The sequence below is a fragment of the Metopolophium dirhodum genome, chromosome 9, assembly GCF_019925205.1.
Source record: "Metopolophium dirhodum isolate CAU chromosome 9, ASM1992520v1, whole genome shotgun sequence".
Lineage (NCBI taxonomy): Eukaryota > Metazoa > Arthropoda > Insecta > Hemiptera > Aphididae > Metopolophium > Metopolophium dirhodum.
Genome location: NC_083568.1, coordinates 10582049 through 10602807, shown reverse-complemented (window position 1 = coordinate 10602807; position 20759 = coordinate 10582049). Strand labels below are relative to the sequence as shown.

General features: G+C 29.0%; 2 protein-coding genes across 4 annotated transcripts; one reads left to right on the top strand and one right to left on the bottom strand.

Annotated features, from left to right (window-relative positions):
- The first annotated feature begins 1372 nt into the window (after window positions 1–1372).
- Window positions 1373–14420, top strand: LOC132952057 (probable serine/threonine-protein kinase MARK-A). 3 transcript variants are annotated; one of them, XM_061024186.1, is made up of 18 exons: window positions 1373–1688; window positions 2599–2709; window positions 5418–5536; window positions 5621–5699; window positions 6923–7043; window positions 7335–7486; window positions 7565–7630; window positions 7791–7921; window positions 8011–8132; window positions 8207–8542; window positions 8627–9162; window positions 9397–9491; window positions 9565–9744; window positions 10008–10295; window positions 10360–10555; window positions 10622–10728; window positions 10790–10899; window positions 13035–14420. In XM_061024186.1, the coding sequence occupies exons 3-18, from the start codon at window positions 5430–5432 to the stop codon at window positions 13865–13867; spliced, it is 3459 nt and encodes a 1152-aa protein (XP_060880169.1). In that variant the 5' UTR covers window positions 1373–1688; window positions 2599–2709; window positions 5418–5429; the 3' UTR covers window positions 13868–14420. The 3 variants fall into 3 exon arrangements, 2 of the variants coding, with proteins under 2 accessions (XP_060880169.1, XP_060880170.1); XR_009665442.1 differs by lacking the exon at window positions 1373–1688 and adding an exon at window positions 12782–12901 and having other exon boundaries at window positions 1738–2709; window positions 13035–13173; XM_061024187.1 differs by lacking the exon at window positions 1373–1688 and adding an exon at window positions 1742–2216.
- A 3126-nt stretch (window positions 14421–17546) lies between these two features.
- LOC132952383 (probable pyruvate dehydrogenase E1 component subunit alpha, mitochondrial) lies at window positions 17547–19114 on the bottom strand. Its single transcript, XM_061024678.1, is given in 7 exon segments — window positions 17547–17729; window positions 18001–18315; window positions 18318–18364; window positions 18367–18501; window positions 18627–18843; window positions 19006–19068; window positions 19070–19114. Coding segments are annotated over 7 exon segments (990 nt in total). The 5' UTR covers window positions 19100–19114.
- Between the last annotated feature and the right edge of the window lie 1645 nt (window positions 19115–20759).

Here is a 20759-nt window from a genome sequence, read left to right as displayed (position 1 = left end):
AAAAAAAGTGGCAAATGTTTAATTTTTACATTTGTATTAACAAATTAGTAAATCAGTGGTTCAGTATCTAGGTGTAGATACTTAAACCTACTGAAAACTGTATACAGTATACTACCTATGTATTTACGTTAATTTATAGCTTATAATTGAAAGTTAAATATATTATATATTTGATTTCGATTTAACAGTTTATTCAAATGATAACGGATATTGGAAAAATTAAACGTTCGTTTGTATTCAATATAATAGTACTAAGTACATTATTATTTTATTTGGCCGCTTATAGGTAATATATGGCCGAAAAGTAGGAAGGTAGAAATATATTCTGTGGTAGGATACTCTGATAATCGTACACTGTTGAGATTTCAGAACATGGGTTATATACTTATATCCTTATATAGATATATGGGCACGCGTTGGTGCAGTTCAACCTTACTCCGTTGACAATTTGAAACTACAATATAAACGTCTATATTATAGTATACAGGGTGAACAGGAAGACCTGATAAAAAAAAAATTAAAATACTTAAAGGTATGATAATAATTGTGACAGTTATATGACTAGTAAATAATTAAAAATATACTAATGTAAGGAAATTCCCAAAAATAATAATTTGAAAAAAGTTATCACGTTCTAAATAAATTTACTCAAAATAATATTGATATTTTAAAAAATTCTAAAAAATATACTACTCGACTTAGATATATAATTTTACCATCAAAATTGTTCTTACAATCAGATTTTCAAATTGGCTATCAAATTGGATATCAAATTTAAAATTTTTTATTTTCCGTAGGTATTAAAAAATAAAAATATTTTTATAATATTATACGTGTAAAGCATGTGACTTAATAATGTATAAAAAAAGTTTTAAATTATTCATATAGAACAAGTTATTTCATCTGTTAGGTCTTCTTGTTACACCCTGTATAGGTAGATAAAATTGGTTAGACGATCGTAAATTTGGGAAACTGTTTAACGCAATATTAAAAACGAAGGAATAATAATAATAATAATAATAATCCGACGACAATACAACCTTTGGTCCACTAATCGCAACGCAATATCGTGCACCCGTCATTATAACAATATTATTTTTTACTTTCATCTTATTATATTTTATTCATGACGCCCATGCGCACGCGAGACTTGGACGCGTGGGCTGTATAGTGTTTCGGTGGCGAGGGCGACAATATATTTTTCTTTTATTATTATTATCATAAAAATAAAATAAAACTGCACAACCATGATGTTTACAACGCTCGAAGAGCAGGCTGCATCTCTTCGCGTCTCGTCGCTTATAACCGCCGCCGTGCGAGAGGCCGGCCGGAGTTTCGCGACGAAAATATTATTAAAACACACATTCGTCGCCATTCATTCGTTTTCGTCAGTATAAAACGTGGCGTTTTGATCGAGTTGCCGTTAAACACCTAACAATAACCGAAAACGAAAAATTTCAAGAAAACTGACTATTACAACAGCCTCTCCTCCCGACAGATCAATCCAGAACATTCGTAATAATTAGCTATTATTCCCCGCGCGGCCCGAAAATCGGGGTTTTTTACGCGGGCGGATCAGCTGGTGACCCGCCGCAAGCAATCTGTTATCACCCGCGACGACAACGCGATACGGTCGTCAACCGGTGGAACGTGATACCATAGAACAATACGGTGATACGGTCGTGAAGGTACGTATTGAGTATTGATAAGAAAATAAAAAATGTGTTTTTGTGATATCGAAAAACAATAATAATAATAATAAACTATTAAAACAACAACAACAATAATATTATGTGAATATTGCGAACTGTGAAGCCACCGCTAATCGCTATATAATAATGCGCCGAACATTATGGTATCGACCCGTTTATGAGCACATAAAATTGGAAATTGTAAAAATTATAAAAACAAAGAACGTGTCTCTCTTTCACTCTTCCCGTTCCGTTTTAGAATAATATCCATTTGCGATTCTCCCGAGACGTCGAGTCGCGTTTCGATCGTCGCGCCGCCGACACTGCTAGGCACCGCCGCACTACACGATCGTGATTCGTGATGGCAGATCGCGTGCGACCGTTGCCGCCACCGCCGCCGTCGCCGTCGTTGCAGAATTCCAGGACGGCGCTGCGAACGGGAAGAGGAACATAAAATAATATCACAAATATATATAGTCCGACGTCGTGGCCGCTGCCAATCGCCGTGGCCGCCGGCGGAGTGGGGTAACGCGTGTGCGAGAATGTATCTTGAAATGCTAAAAATAGCCACCATCCGCCCGCCGCAAACGCTTCTATCCTAATTCTTTTTCCACACGCAAAGACTTTTATTTCGACGTTTTCCTGCGTATATTTCGATTAAATCATAACACTGCACTGGTACTATCGGTGCGGGGTTTTCGCATTTTTTTTTTTAATTTTTCGCATTTTTGTTTTTGATTTTTCGAGTTCCTCTCAGTTCTGGTTTGAAATTTTTTTTCAAAAATGTCAAATTTTTTCCATCTACTGCCCCATACATGTCCGATCGTCGTGTGACCACAGTCACACGTCTGTTGTTGTACTTGTGTGGTTGACAAAAACGAAATAAAAATTTAATATCATATGCTAGGTATTGATCGCGATTGTGCAAATGGTTTCGTGAGGGTTTCCGATCAAAACACTCAAACGGGATACTGACAACGAAACACGATACTTGTGATTTGTGAACGTGCCTTAACAAGTAAGATACTTACACATTTTATTTTGTCTAATATTAGATTTTGTGACATTTATTACAGTCAGTTATTGACGTTACATATATTAGGCTGTACCACTTTGCTATTTCAGTATTATTAATTACTATTTTTGCCAAAATTCAATAGATCATGGCATACTTGTTTGTGTCAGGCTAACAGTTAAAATAGTCATTAGCTAGTCAAGTTTTTAATCAGTCATGTTATAAAATACTTAAGAATTTGCCAACACTTTTAGGCTAGCCAAGATGTAATTCTATAATTTGTTGATATTGATAGAATAAATAAGCATATACTAAATTTTAAACCTACCTATTTGAACAATTAAATTGGTTAGTAAATTTATTAGAATGTTTAATTATTTTCATAATTTTTCATATTTACCTAGTTTAAAATGTTTAAATTATGACGATTATTATTAATTAAACTAATATATTGATAACTTACCAACAATATTATTTTTTAAATATTTGGATATTTTTTGATTTAGTTACCTTAATAAGTAATAATTATAATAGCTATTATGTATTATCTATGAAATATAGTTGACCTAAATATCTTAAATTATCGTGAAAATCAAAATAAGAATTTAGCTTATAATTATTCAATAAAAAAAATTATTAGGTATTATTAAGTTTCAAAAAACAATATAGTTAGATAATTTAAGTTTATTTAATTGATTAATGTTACAACAAAGAAATCACTAATCAATGAAGATATTCATCTCAGTATTTATATTTCAGTCAATATTCTGGATAATATTATACTTTTCAGAATCAACTGTTACATTGTAATTACATAATAAACTAATTACTAGTTATTCATAAGACACTTACTCCCTATGACTTATCTAGTACCAACCTATTTTGTTTAATATTGATAATATTTTTGTTTGTACAATCAAATTTTATTTCTTTACCATTTATGATTTATTACCTATAATATATATATGTACAAATATATTCAAATCAATTCAATTGCACGTGCTTGTAATTAAAATTATCTTATTAAACGCTAAAGTTTATTTTTTTCTTTGTTTAAATACTTGATAATTTAATAATAATAATTTGCAATAATTTATTGGGCTCAAGTGGTTATATAAATATTTTAAATTAACTTTAGATCTAACTAACAAAAATTTAAATAAATTCATTGATAAAAGTATTAACAATTTTTATGTCAATATTTAAAAATATATCGTTTCTTTAAATTTTATATGACAATTGAATATGATAGACTTTATTTTATTTATTGAGATTGAAAATAAATTAGGCATCGAGTCTTTCAAGTTTACATAAACACGTGACAGTTTGATAGGGAATTGTTTTATTTTAGATATTGAAAAAGTTAAGCTATCAAGGTCTAAGGCACCGAGAGTCACCTATATTTATTTTTGTGTATATTACGTTCTTATCTAATTACATATTAAAAAAACAGTTTCTGATAATAGTCTTTCTTGTTTTTTAATTCAATAAATTGATGGCTGATTTCATGGATACTGGAAGAGTTTGATTTTTATTAAATTGCTTTAAAACATGCTAGTAGTAAAATTTAAACCTATAAAAACAACATAACTAAAACTTTTTAGGATTGTTAGGGAAATAATCACTGTGGCAACCATAGACATATTTAATATTACTGTATTTGTTTGTTGGGAATTTATTAATATCTCAAATACAGTTAAAATAGTTAAATGATACTTGGCACTTGTATTAGGTAGGTACATTATTAATTATTATTTTTAATTTCAAAAATCTTAAATGATTATTAGTTTAAGTTTATTATATGGGAAATCCGGGGAGAAATCATAGTTTTTTATAACTATTAATTGTACCGTAAGCATGTGCCTAAAGGTCTGATCTCATCAGTGGCGTATTTAGGTTTTTGTCATGGGAAAGGGGGTGGGAATGATTTTATTAAGTATCCCCACTCTTAAAGCTAGACGCCTTATGTTACTATGTTAGGACTCTGAAAAATGTTGTATATTATATACGGCCTATGGGGTGGATTTATCCCCTTAATCCCCCCCCCCCCCCGTATCAATTCCACTGGATCTCATTAAATTTATTGCCAGTTGCCACATATCTCCAACTATATAATATTATACTGTTATATATATTTTAAAAAAATGGCAAATTTAAATGCAATATTTATTGTTACCTATACTTACAAATCGAACAAATTAATATGCATTTTTTATTTTTATTACTAATATATTGATTACATTAATTGTGATATAATAATGTTAGGGAGGTTAAGGGGGTGTTTTTATGTCGAAAAATAATAATTTGTAGTTTTTTGTAGTGTCAGATGACCAACATCATTTAAATTTGTTATTGATAGTTATAAGTTGGCTGGGGGCCGATTCAACTTTGTACACTTCCTGTTTTTATAGTTTGCACATAACTGATTTATACATTTCAGAGTTTTAGTGGTGTTTTTACAATATTTGTACTTTAAATAAAGTAAATATTAATATATATTTTAGTTTTCTCAAATATTTAAGTATAAAATTAGTTGTTACAATAATAACATATATTATTTTTTTACATTCATCTGGTAGTTGAAAATTATACATAATCAAATTGTAATATATTTTAGATTCGTAGATTACTGCGTCCAAAGTTAAATACAGTTTTATGATTTGTTTAAATATCTATTTATTTACATGATTTTAATTGGTATCTATTTTTAGGTGCTTAACAAAATGGTTGTTCCAGAAAACGGAACTTTGTGTGATAATATTATGCGAGGTATAGAAAAAAATGGTGGCGGTATACATTTGCATAATAGAAAACAAAAATTAAAACAAAAGTAAAGAAATACAAATATTATCCATGTTCATTAACATATTTAGACAGTAGTATATTTTATTGAATAATTTATTTCTATTTATAGATTTGATATACTGAAAAAACTTGGAGAAGGATCTTGTGGTAAAGTTCAATTAGGTATTTGTAAAGAAACTGAACAGCTGGTAAGACATAAATTAGTTAATAAATTATTTAGTTATCTATTTTTATTATGTTAGAACAAGAATTTCATTAACAATTTAACTACCAAGTATTTTATTATGTACATAAGTACAGTGTATATAAATATATACCCTTTAAAACCTCTATTTCTAATATAAGTCGATAGTGCAATACCCACAGTACTCTACATTTTCATTCAACTTAATTTAAAAATTTTTATATTCATTATAAAACTATTATTATTTACTGAATACATATATTTATTGTTATGATATTTTTATGTACTCAAATAGTTTCATATCTTTATTATTTGAGAAAATTTACATCATGAATCATAGTTCATAAGTCCAGAGTAATTTTAATTATTGGTATGTTGAAAAAGATGTGGGAATTACTATATTACTATAAAATCTATTCATCATGATAAAATAATAAAATATAATTACTGTTATGTGTTATTAGTTATTACTAATTTCTATGGTATAGATTATTTATATTAGCTTGTATAGCAAATATATAAGCATAATATTATATTCAATATAAATCTTATAAATTTATTAAATACAAGAATTTAATATCAATTGTTTTTAAATATTTAAATATTTTTAACAATTTATTCATAAATATAGATCGTCTAAAAAGTATTTATTAATTTAAAGTTTTTTTTTTTTTTTGAGTATGGCGCTATGTCCGAGATTAGACCTAAAGGACTAGTTTGGATGCCTATTTGGCAGATTTTCTTATTGGGCACCCGTAGGTTTCTGCCATGCCTGGTTGGGGGATGGCGGTCTCGCCGCCTAAACAGTTGCCTGCCCAGAGAGTAATCCTGCCCGTGGCTGGGATTCAAACTGGCAACAGTGCGCATTAGAACCGACGCTGTAGTCCGTTCGGCCACTCTGTCCCTCATTAATTTAAAGTGTTGAACCCATATTGTAAATTAAATTACTCCGCCATTTAGATTAGTACATTTTTATTGAACACAATTTTGAGAAAAAACATTGAAATTAGAATAGTTTTTAAATGTTAACTAAAATCATATAGCATTGACACATTTATTTTATTATGCATGTAATGTTTTAAAACCATGTTAGTACTTTCGGTTTAAATGAAGCTATTACAATTTAGTTTCATATTATATTATGTTGGAAATAATCAATGAATATTGGTTGTTGAATATTATTCCATAATTTTTTTTGGTTTTAATTTTTAATTTACTTGTTTATAGGTTGCTATTAAAACAATAAGGAAACGGAAAATAGAGACTGAAGCAGATTTAATACGAATAAGGAGAGAAATACAAATTATGTCTTCTGTAAAACATCCTAATATTATTCATATATATGAAGGTAGTTAATTTATACAAGTATATTACATTTAAGTTAAAATTCAGTGGTAGCAAAACAATCATATAATCATATTTACATGGCTTGAAAGTCAATCAAGAATAATTTATTTGAATTTCTACATACCATTCATAGATTATTTTTACCGAATGGATATGTATGTGATTATATTTAAAATAATAGCAAATATTTTTTAGTAGATTTTCACTAAAAAAATCTGGACTTCTTCTCATATCAATCAATTAAATTGATTTTTAAATATATTTTTTAATTTGTTTTAATATTTTTATTTAGTATTTGAAAATCGGGAAAAAATTGTCTTAGTAATGGAATATGCAGCTGGAGGTGAACTTTATGATTTTCTCAGCGAGAAAAAAGTTCTCACTGAGGAAGAAGCTAGAAGAATATTTAGACAAGTGGCTATTGCTATTTTTTATTGTCATAAGGTGAATATTTTAGTTTACAGTTAAACATTATTTGATTGTGATTTTCAAAAATAATAATAATACATTTTCATATTTTAGCATAATATTTGTCATCGTGATCTCAAATTGGAAAACATATTATTGGACGAACAAGGAAATGCTAAGGTGTGTTGCTAAAAAAGATACAAATATATTTGGTTATAACTTAAATATTAAATTATAATATATAGTATGAAATCAGTAAATATGACAGTTTTTCTATTATACACATAGAGATATATTTTACAATGTTATTTTAAAAATTCCCCATATTTTTTACTGATAGATTGCTGATTTTGGGCTGTCAAATGTTTTTAATCACAAAGCACTTTTGTCAACATATTGTGGTAGTCCATTGTATGCATCTCCAGAAATTGTTACTGGTACTCCTTATCATGGCCCCGAAGTAGATTGCTGGTATGCTGCTAAAGAATAATCTTACTAAAATATAAAAATACTAACTATAATAACTATGCATTAAAATTTATAAAACAATTTAATTTAAGGTCTTTAGGTGTTTTATTATACACTTTAGTGTATGGCACAATGCCATTTGATGGATCAAATTTCAAACGCCTGGTTAGACAGATTTCTCAGGGCGAATATTATGAACCAAAAAAACCATCAAGTAAGTAAACATTTTCATAGTACTATATGTATATATATATTTTTTTTAATCAAAATTATGATCCTATTTTCCAGGAGCTTCTCCTTTGATTCGTAGTATGATGACAGTAAATCCTAATGCACGTGCTGATATCCGTATAATTTGTTCACATCAGTGGTTAAATGAAGGTTTTTCTGATGGAAATCAATGTTTGCGAATTGCAGAAGAAATGGCTTCCTCGGCTCCAGTTAGATTAGACTTGTTACTATCCTTAGCACCTACTCCCAAGGAAGCCAATAATAATTTAGGTATTCCACCTTCTCAAAGTAACGCTGAAAATGATGTACGATCTGAGACAGGACCTGTAAGGTCTCAAAGTTTAGGAAGTATATCTCCATCGCGTGCAACTGCTGTAATACCCGATTCACCTGGTAAGTATTAATAACAAGTCATACTTGTAATTTTATTGTTTTTAAATATTTCAGTAAAACTAAAATAATCAATTATGTGTTTAGTGGAGAAAAAACCTAAGAAATTAAAAAAAAGAGATCGTTCCATTAGTCGTTCTAAAAAATCTAGTCAGTCTGATACAGGTGAAAATGATCTCGAAATTTCAACTTCTAAAGAATCATCTAAATCTATTAAAAATAATTCAAAGAGTGATCTACCACAATCTCCATTACAATCTACAACAAATAGTGAAGCTGACGTAGTGAAACCTGTTGAACGAGCCCGACGACGATCTAGTAGAGTTTTAGAAGCTGTAGAAAAATTAGATCAAATTGAATCCATGGCAAAAAATAATTTTGATCAAAAAAGAAGAAGTTCTCTTGGTAGTGGCTCATCAAATAGTTCCAAAAAGAGTATTGAGTCTGATATGTCAACTACTCGAGAACCATCAAAAGAACCACAATTTAGTTTAGAGTCTACAGTTGGTCTAAATAAATTAGCTGAGTCGGCATTAAATAATGAACCAATTTGTGGAACACGTTCAAATAAAGATTTTAAGAATCTTCCCGATGATTTGAGAAAAAGCTTAAATGCTATCAGGGTAAATATATTAATTAAATTAAAAAAATTGCCTGTAGTATTATGTAAAAAATTCATATTCTTCTTATTTAATTAATAAATGAAAACTTTTGGCTTATATTTCAAAAATTAAATAATTTTGAAACTTTTTTAATATACAATTCAACATAGTGCACACTATGAGTAACATAGAATTAATCGTTTTTAAATGTTGATTTTAATTGTAGCTTCTAATGGATTTTATGGTTATGTTTAGATAATTGGAGATTCCATTTCTGACAGTAATACAAGTAAAGTGGTTGAACCAAAGAGGAAAACTTCAAGAGCTGAGATAAAATTAGCTAAGCCCGAGTAAAAATAATTAAATCATACTTAACATTTTAAAATTAATGTATGTGAAGCATAAATATTTATTTCATTTTAGGTTACCAGTTAGTAGCGTTGTTAATGATTCTAAAGTTCAAGATAATGGTTCAATAGATGCAAATTATAAAACCGAAGTAAAACATTTTGTTCAAGTGCCTAAACCAACCAGACGTATCACTGAAGTATCTTTCCCAGTTGCTGGAGCTACTCCAACTGCAGTGGCACCATTACCGCCAAGGTAGAATTTATATACATAGTTAATTATTAAGATCAGGAATTCATATTTGAACATTTTTTTGATGTTCATTAATCACCTATGTATTTTATATGTATTTAATATATGGCTATTAAATATACTTATTCAATCTAGTATTGTGTTCTACTATAAAATTATTAATTTTTTTTTTTTAATTGTTGAATAATTTATTTTTTTTGATAGACACACTTATCAAATTTAAAAAAATTCTTACCTTAGCTTTATTATTTTTAAATTTATTTTAGACCTGTCTTGAGACAAAACAGTCAACTTCGTGAACACATCATACCTATACGGTTTGAAGTAGAAGAAAAACCAAAACCAAAACCAGTTCAAAGAGTTTCATCTGTTACTAGTCCCAAGACTAGTTGCAGTAATTTGTCACGACAAAGTACAGTGGACACAGATAGTAATAGCAGTATTGTAAGCTTAGGAGAACCAATAAGAAAGTCTCCCCGTGAAGTTATTATACCCATTGCGGTTGAAGGTGGAGGTTTTGTTACGCCTAGTAATAGTGCACTTTCTAGAACAAAGTAAGTTATAAATCTTTTAACTAACACATATTTCAAATTTAATATAATTAATTGTTTGTCTTAGTTCAAATAGTGATAAGGGTGATGATGATAATGGTACAGTTGGTGGTCAGCCTAGATGTTTCACATTGCGCAGCACACGCAGACAAAGGCCTTCTATGAGAAATTTACAATCAACTGAAAGTATAAGTTCAGATGAGGAGGATGACAGTTTTGAAATCTTAACTGCTGAGAATTTATTCTCTACATTACTATCCAGGGTAAAAAACATTTTTTGAATTTATAAAATTTAAATTAATTTATATACATTTATATTTTATGCTTAGGTACGGGATTTAACAAATAGATTGAGCAGTGATGAAGGAAGAACATCTGACTTTCCAAGATCATTTTTCAATCATCATCGTTCTATATTTGACCACCAAACACCAATGTATGTTTTTCTTAAAACTTATACTTTAATTCAATTTCATGTTTGTTACATTATTTTATAGTCGCCGTCTAACTGAAACTCGATCATTTAATCGGTCTGACAGTGCCCCATGGAGAAGAAGTTTTGTTTCTACCACTCAAGATACTCCTCCATCTAACGCTTCTACTAAAGGTAAACTAATACCTTTAAAACTATGGGCTTCAAAAAGTTGGTTTTATTATTTATTCGTTATGAAAGAAAAATATAATCTTTTGGCAATACTATTTAGCTACAATATTAATTTGTGTTTTTGTGACAGTAGCATAGAACATTAATGGTGTGTAGGCCTTCTTACATAACATTAATTGTACCTTATCAAGAAATATGATAATCATTGCTTTATTCAATACACACTACACAAATAAAAACACTTTCACATCTAACTACTTCTATACTCCATTTACATTAAGAAGGAACGTCGGCTGCTGATTTGTGCGCAGGGGCATGGCTTAACCACATAGATGGTTGATCAGTGGGGGTCACAAACAGGTGTTGCCTGACCTCTGCCTGACGAAAACTGGTCGCCGCCGAGGTTCCTTTTTAATGTGAATGGAGTATATAGTATTGTTTTTTATTCAAAGAAGTAAACATTAATTTAATGTTACTAAAACTGATTTATGTATTCACAAAGTAGGTAATATTTGGGTATTTAATAAATTTATGTTCATAAATAATATATAAATTAATTTACTAGATAAAATAATTGTATGTATTTATTGTTTTATATCTTTACTTTCTAAACCATATATTTTAAACTAAATAAATAATAATTAAAGTTAATTACAATAGGTATGTATTTATAATATTTTTTTAAAAAATAGCTATAAAAATTTTATGACTACTGTCACACTTTATTTTGTAACATTTTGAATACATATTGATTCATAAATAAATATTTGTATAATCAATTCAGAATAAGAATGGGCTGACTGATAAAACACGTCAAAACTGCTCATCTATCCTTACTACCGGCACTCTATGTCTTGAATGTATATTAGGAAATAGATAGCAGTCGTGGTATGAAATCGGAAACAATCATTTCCAATTTCCGGACTTGTGTGTATTGGTGGGGGGGGGGGGGGGTTGAGCAACATTTGTGGCTCAATCTGGCATGCATGAAACTGGAGTTTCTTACTCTGAATAAAGTGTAGATTATGTAAATTAACTTTTTAAAATTGTAATTCTTTGTAAGAGTTATCTATAGACATTTTAATAAGTTATTACATTTCAAATAACAAGTACATAATATTATAATCCTAACTTGTTATTTCACCGAGAACCTCGAAAACAAATATTTTTAATTTCTATATTAATTTGTTATGCCAACGGACATATTATTATGATAAATATTTCTTTAACACATTTATAATTTTACGACTTCTATTAAAAGAATTAATTTTAAAGTTTTAATCTATTCTTTCTTTCATAAATATTAAATATATTTATAACATAATTAAATATTTAATTTATTTTAAATATTTTTCTTCTAGTCTTCAATATTTTTATGAAGTTAGGTGTGTAAGTATATACCATCTAATAAATAATATATTTTATAAAATTAAAATAAAAATGTTAAACATAATATTGGTTTTAATGTTCACTTTTAACTGTTAATATTTAAAAAAGTGAAATCAATTGACGTATAATGTTATAAGTTATTATATATTACTATATTTGTTGATTTGTTTAATTTAATTGAGGCTTTATATCAGTTCAAAAATAATTATGATTAATTAAGTAATAAACAAAATAATTAATTATATCATAACTTATAACTTATAATGCAAGGAAAACCTTTTAACAAAGTATACATTTAGAACCAGTACTCTGAACTGTATTTATAATCAATATTTGTAAAAAATATTGAATTAATATAAAAAATAATAATTTGTTTGAATAAACTTTAGTCAGTGGAGTTTTTTCATTAAAAGAGAATCATATTTTTTACACAACACAACATACAAGTATAAGATTGTGCTGGAGTATTGCATGTGTGTGTTTTATTTTGTTGCAGCCAATGTGACGGTGCATGTGCCACGTGTACAAGACGAGTAATAATGATACTTCCTTCTGCCTGTCCATAATTTAAACCAAAAACAAATCTATACATATTACCTATGCCACAAATCTATAGGTACGCAACTGTCTCTCTCTTTTTTCTTAGTGATACTAACACAATTTTCTTATAAATACAATTGTTTGACTGTGTATTTATGTGACTTTGACGATGTTTCTAAACTAGTGTTTGCCAATTGTTTGTTTTTCAGAACTGCTTAGAAATGCTGATAAAACGACTAATATTCAGAAACCACCAGTGTACAAGCACATTCTGCCACGCGTTCTGGAAACCACAACTAATAATGAATACTTAAACTACCGTGACAAGATCAACGCAACAAAACTGCCGATGTCACCGCCTCCAAAACATATAACCCAGCCATCTGTGTACAACATGCCTTCAGAACCTATCAAGGAACGCCAGTCTCGCGTGGACCGAATTTTAGAGAAATACCGTCGCCAACCGTCCAACTCTTGTTCCAGGCAATTTTCAAGATCGTTTAGCTGCAATGCTTCTACTGAAACTGCGCCATCAACTGAAAATAACTTGTTGCTGCAAGTAACAATGATGGCGGAATCTGGAAATAACGAGGAAAATTCAAAAAATTCTGGGCCTCGTAGTGTTAGTCCATATGCACTTTTCGACCGTTCAGATGTGACCTCTGCTACAACTACTGCTTCCCGCCATGATTTCAAGACAAATTCTGAGAACAGTCTCTTATCTAAATCGTATTCGTTGAAGAGTTTGGGTGAATACCGAACTCGAACTTTGAGCAGCATACCGTTGTCTGTTGATCGTAGATCAACATCAAAATTTAATAGTTCAAGCATCAATAACGACGAAGACCCACCATCGTCTTCATCGTCATCATCCACTACTACTGCTACCACTTCTTCCAAGAGTTTGGTCCCAAAAGAAGACAACAATCATTATTATCACCATGGTTCTCCAGCCTTATTGGACTGGACAATAGGAAATTGTAGTGAAGAAACGGTCAGCGATCGAATCAGGCGGCGCAGCTACTACGTTAAACTCAAATAGTTTTGTCTTAAATTCAAGCTTTCATAACAAATTGTTATTGTATCGGTTACCAGTATATGTATAGAGTTTTCCCGATTTGTATTTGCCTAATATATAAACATACAGAAAATATATCTGATTGAGTCAAACTACAAGGAAATCACAGAATAACAAATATTATACCCTAGTTCATTAGTTATTTATTTATTATTATTATAAATAGTTATATTGTATTGACATTTAAATGTTGATAATTCAACGTAATAAACATATTATATTGTATTTAGATTGTTTTGTAATCTAATAACAGTATTACTAACATTTATAGAATGCAGATAACAAACATAATTTATGTTTTATTGGACATTTAAATGTAATATATTATTGACATTTTTATCACAAAATAATTTAGAAACAATTGACTTAAGTTATGATTTATGATGTTTTTATAATATTATGGTATATTCAGTTTGTTTATATATAATATTTTGTTTGGGAAAGTGGAATTAATACACTTAGAAACTCTACACAAACGGTCTCTCTTACGACTAAATAAATAATTTTCAATTGTTGATTCAGATTTATATTGTTTTCCGTTGTATGATTAATGTTTATTTGTTGTAATTTCAAATGTACTTCAAAGTTCAAACCAATAGAATTCTTTGGGATGTATTTAATTCTGAGGAGTGAGGAGAGTGTGGAGTAAGGAAGCTATTAGAAATTACCAACATAAATAGTATAATACTATTAAATACCTAGGGAATATTTCATTTAAGAGGACGTTACTCGGCCATTTGTTGTCGCTGTCTTACAATTGCGTAACGTAGCATATTTTCAATTTTCAATTTTTTTAGTTTTTATTCTAGAATTGTCAATAAAGTTTCATTTGTTGGGTCAAAAAGCGTGAAAATTTAATACAAGGCTCCTGATATATTGATATTTGAAAATTATAGGAGTTGAAAAATATTGAAAATACACAATTTTTTTTTATAAGCATTTAAAGTTTGAATTTTTACTTAAATTTCAAGGTCTACAAGAAAAGTTTACTAAAACAGTTATACTTTTCAATGTGGCCAGCTGTAGCATGCAAAATGCACTTGAAATTAATCTATATGACCACATAGGTACGCATATTTATTACTCAATTATTATTTAGTATAATATGTATATATGTAAAAAGTGTTCTTATACATTATAATATACAAATATAATAAGTGTTGTATGAAGTATGTAAATATGATCATAATTAATAATTCATATTAGCTGCATTACCTACAAAATATTAATAAAATATAATGAACCTAACATATAAACATTTTTATTTTATTACATAAGATAACAAGATATTAGGAATTTTACTCACACATTCAACTCCACATAAAGAAGTTTTTTGGATTTTATAATTTTAGATAATTAAAACCATTGAACCAATACTGAACTTAAGTTAGAGAACTTAAAAAGTAAATTTGGTGGAAGATAAGTTTTAATGTACTTAATCAGTAGAAAAAATATTATTTGGCAATCAGTAGACTTTCAATATGAAATGAACCAGTGGCCAGTGGCGTAACTAGAACTTCTAATGCATGTTGCAAAATAATTCAGCTGGCCTTTAATTTTACAAATGTGTAAGGACATCCCCTGCAGAGTTATCATAATCATAGTTTTTATTTGTAAATGTTTTGATCAAAATCATGAACTTAGATAGTTCATAGTATTTTAGTTCTGGATGAGGATTGCAATATTTTTATTTTTTCTTATTAAAATATTGGGAGTTGAGAGTTGATATCAAATATTAATTAGATTTCAAAATTATATTATCGCGGGCCAATATTTCATAATCACCACAGATAAATAGTAGGTACCTCTCTATACATATTAAAATGGATTGGCAACTCATGTTAATAGTTAAAGTCAAAATCTATTATTTCGTGGGAATTATAAGTTTTGTCATTGAAAATGTTGACCTTAGCGCTGTTGCTTACTTTCATACGGGCGTAGGACGTTTGCGCATCGCTATTGTAATGAATGACCTTTTTTGTAGGCCGTTTGCGCATCACTATTGTTAAAAAAGGCATAGGGTGTTTTCCGATTGCTATTGTTAAAAAAAATCTTTATATAGGCCGTTTGCGCATAGCTATTGTTAAAAAGGCATAGGGTGTTTTCCCTAGCTATTGTTACAAATAACCTTTTTATAGGCCGATTGCGCATTCCAAATTACCAGGTTTTATTTACACTTACGAAAATAATCGTCAATATTCATAATTCATATTTAAAAAAAAAATAAAAAATTAATATTCACATTTACCAAAAAAAAAAAAAAATATATAATATTATTTAATCATCTTTCGTATAAATCTACAACCGTGGTTGATACGCTTATAAATGATCATTTATCAGTTATATATATTATTATCTCACCAATATATCCGGTTATATCACTAATAGGTAGATAGGTAAAAGGTAGTAGGTACCTTTCTATTGTTAAAATTTGCGATGCGCAAACGACCTACAAAATTTCTTAACTAAGGTACTAATGATGCGCAAACGACAAACTCCGTTTCATACTACCTACTATCAAAAATGAAAAAATATTTACAAATTAGATCAAAATTATTTGTCTAAATTATCTAATTTTCTATTATTATAAATATGATCATATTTTTTTAGGATCTTATACTGTCATTTGAATGAGATGAATACAAACTTTTCAAATTAAAATATCTAAAACCAAAAATTAGATCTTGCGTGTTATTTTGATTCGTATTTTATATTGTGAGACAAATTATTTATACTAAGAGTTATTGGGGAATTATTTTTTGTATTTAGCTATGCATATTTAAAAATATAGGCATATCCTGTGAAAAAAGTCTGCACACAGTACACGCCAATGATAGCCTGAACTACCTTCAATACGCTTTTTGAATTATAATAGTATAACAAAGCCATGATGTCCGATTTTTAAACCAGATTTGGACACTGTAAAATAATATTTGTCTAAAAAAAAGGATCTACTGTCTACATTTTTAACAAAAGGATAACTTAATCTAACCGTTCCACAATTATTACAATATCAACAACATAGACGAGATGCTATAACAGATAAAATAATGTATAAAATATAACCGTGTCAGTCACTCACGGTCATTATTCTAAATAGTAAATGTAGTCAATTTCAGAGTGATTTAATTTTACAAGAATTTAATTTTTTTTTAAGATCATCTTATATTTTAATTTTGTAATAATGGTGATTTGTTTTTTTTGGATTTGTGACATTTCTTGAAGGGCCCTCATGGGCTTGTGGCGCATTGACGTCATGCCACCCTATCGGTACGCCACTGAAACGAACACATTATTTAAAAAAAAATATTACTCTACTAATAATAATTACTACATTCATTATTGATTAACAAATACAACTGTTTATTGCTCTAATATAGGTACATTTCGATTTAAAAAAGCATTAGAATTTTTTTAGGTTAAATAAATATTTAACATTTTTATTATCCAACAAAAATATATTTTTTCTCTTGTACTAAAAGTTAAACAATACAATTTAATAATAAAGCGCCTTAGAGCATATATTACATACACAAACATATCTAATAAAAAAAATTATGAATATAATAAATGGACTGAATATTTTAGTAAATGTACAGTTTGAACTTTAAGAATTATAAATAAATACATTTACATTTTATTTTTAATTTATAGCTGGTCCAATTCTTATGTGTTCCAAACTCTGAAATGGACTTACTCCTCTCATTGTAGTCTCAAGTGGTTTTGAATAAACATCACCTGCAAGTTCAGACAATGGAATTTCCATGTCTGCTTTTGCTCTCTTTACAGCATCATCAATTTGAGCTTTAATTTCATCATCAATTTTCTAAACAATAATACATTTATTATTATTATACAATATTATGGACATATATTGTTTACATAAAACAATTGTTTAAAACACCACAACACTATAGTTTATAAAAAAAAACAATAAACAAGATGTTGAAAAACAAGGTAGTACCTACAACAGGTGTACTGATAGGTAATAACAACTCTAAAAAAATTAAAGAAATTGCTTTATAGAACAATTATTACCATAATACCTACTATTTAGTGTTTAATATACCTACTTAAGTTTAGATTAGTATATTTACCTTTAATTCATCAATATTAACTAAATTAGCTCCTATGATTTTTTCTTTGAACGATGTTATTGGATCTCTTGTTTGACGCACTTCTTGAACTTCATCGCGAGTTCTATAAGATGTTCCCGGGTCAGACATAGAGTGTCCTGAGTATCGGTAAGTTTCTGTTTCCAAAACTAATGGTACTTTACCACTAGAACAATAATCTATGGCAAAACGAGCAGCTTCTCTGACAGCCAAAATATCCATACCGTCTACCCAGATACCAGGAATATAATCTCCTCGTGTATAATATGCTACACTAGCAGATGCACGGTTAGAGCTATAGTTCCCATGTCATAGCCATTATTTTCACAAACATACACACAAGGTTATCCAACAATTTTGCCATATTGAAAGCCTCAAATATTTGTCCTTGATTAGCAGCTCCATCACCATACAAGGTAAAACACACACCACCAGTACCTAAATATTTAGCAGCTAATGATATTCCAGTACCAAGTGGTACCTAAAAATAAAATTATTATTAAATAGAGTGCATAAAATTACAATTAAAAGTTTTTTTTATTAAAAAATATAACTGCTAATATTTCTTAAATTTTCACTGTACGAAAAACAGAATAGTGGATTTATCTGTGCTCCAACAATTCCGTTGCCTCCGTAAAAGTTTTTGGCATACATATGCATAGAACCACCTTTAGCACGAGAACTTCCACTTTTATGCCCAGATAATTCTGATAATACATTAAAAGGACCCACACCCATAAGGTACGTCCAACCGTGAGCACGATATGCCGTAATTATTGAATCAGTATCACGGAACATAGCTTCCATTCCTACAGCACATGCTTCCTATAGAAACAAATTTTATACGGATACACACTAATATTATTTAAACAACTATGATGTATGGTTTTAAACCAGCAAACAGTCTAAATTAAATAGCAATATAGCATGAAAACTATTGATAACATATTGTTTCAACTGTACATTTTTAACAAATTATTAATTTACCTGTCCAGAGTAGAGATGACAAAAACCTCGTACTATTTTTTCCTTGTACAAATTACCTGCAGATTGCTGTTTCTATTCGTCGAATAGTTTGCATCTGTTTATAATATTTAATAGCATCTTCCGAAGACACTGTGACGGTTGAACTCGGACCATTTTCAAGTTTATGCAACTTATATGGCTAAAAAATTATATATTATAGGTGCATAATAATAATTTTGGTGAAAATATCAACCTATTTCAATCTAATCATAAAATGTCTCTATACCTTAGTTTCAAAAGTCGCTACTGGTGTGCTTGGAAAGAAACGAATCTCATAGAAAGATAACACATTCTGTAAAGAACAACAAAATTAATGTCAAAATATTGTACAAAATAAAAACATGCTAAATATCTGGGTTGGTTCAACATACAAAAATATTCTATGCTAAAATGTTATGTTTATGAAATTCTAAAATAAAAGTAAATAATAATTCAACACAATTAAAAGAAAACTAACAGATGACCTGCTATAGACCAAAAATTTATAAAAAAAATTATTTTTGTTTTATTCAATAATATGATGAAGATAATAAATTAATGTGATTAATAGGGAGTGCTTCGTATATTAAAAACTTTATATCTATTTCATTCTACAAAATATAATTTTGAAATCGAATTAAAATTGTATTCCTAGTCACTGGTGTTTTGAATCCGTTACATCTTTTGCCTACTAGGAAGATCGGAATTTTGCAGAGCGGCATCAAGAAAAGCCGCAGAAAATGTATTTATGTACTCATACTCATGCCGCGCACCAAAAGCTGTTCCGTCCGCATGCGCCAATTGAACCTGTGTTCATGACAATACCTATATGACGTGCCGCACTAACGCCACTACCACCGCGCCATCGTACTACGAAAAATTTTGATATACCGGTATCCGGTATTTGTTTACTACCGGTATTTACGGTATTGTCGGTTATATTATCGGTTATCGGTAATTATCGAAAATACCGTACGATTCCGTACCTCAATAGATAATTGTCAAAAATACCATAACCTCGGTGAATGTATTGGTGTTTCCAAGTTTCCAACCTAGGATAGGGTCTCCAGGGCCTAAAATTGTGTGCAGTACTTATTTTCGGCTTTTATAAATTTTTATTTGATTTATATGAGGCATGTGCACAGTGGCGTGCCCAGGAATTTTAAATGGGAGGGACAACATTTTTTTTTTAATAAACAAAAAAAAGCAGTTAAGTGGAAATGGCTCTGCTGTACAGTAGGCTACAAGTGGGTGACTGTAAATTTAAATTCAATGATATACATCATGTGTGCAAAAAAACGTTTCTGAACAGAGACGGTTTGGCAGCCTAGGATATTGTATATTATATTTATATTGTTATTATTATAAATATAATATTATATAATTTTTTAACTATAGGTACTAAATCATTTTATAATAGTTTTTACAATGGTTTTTATTTATTTATTTATTTATTTTTTTATCCTGGATACAAATTATCATATATCATTGAATTCAAGTTTAATACAATCCATTATACATTGACTCACTTGTAACCTAGTACTACAACAGAGTGACATCCACTTACCCGCATTTTAAATTTTGTCAAGATTAAAATTTTAAATATTTATAAAAAAAATTGTGCATGTGTATTTTTAATATTTTTCAACTGCTATTGTAAAAATATATTAGGAGCCGTGTGTTATATTTACACGCTTTTTATATAAAAAAAAAATACAATATAAGAAAATGTTAAA

Excerpts from the sequence above, each read along its gene's own strand:
- LOC132952057 (XM_061024186.1), top strand. The coding sequence starts at position 5,430 with ATGGTTGTTCCAGAAAACGGAACTTTGTGTGATAATATTATGCGAGGT. Across the intron at positions 7,044-7,334 it reads TATTATTCATATATATGAAG|TATTTGAAAATCGGGAAAAA; the intron begins GTAGTTAATTTA and ends ATTTTTATTTAG. Across the intron at positions 10,729-10,789 it reads TTTGACCACCAAACACCAAT|TCGCCGTCTAACTGAAACTC; the intron begins GTATGTTTTTCT and ends ATTATTTTATAG.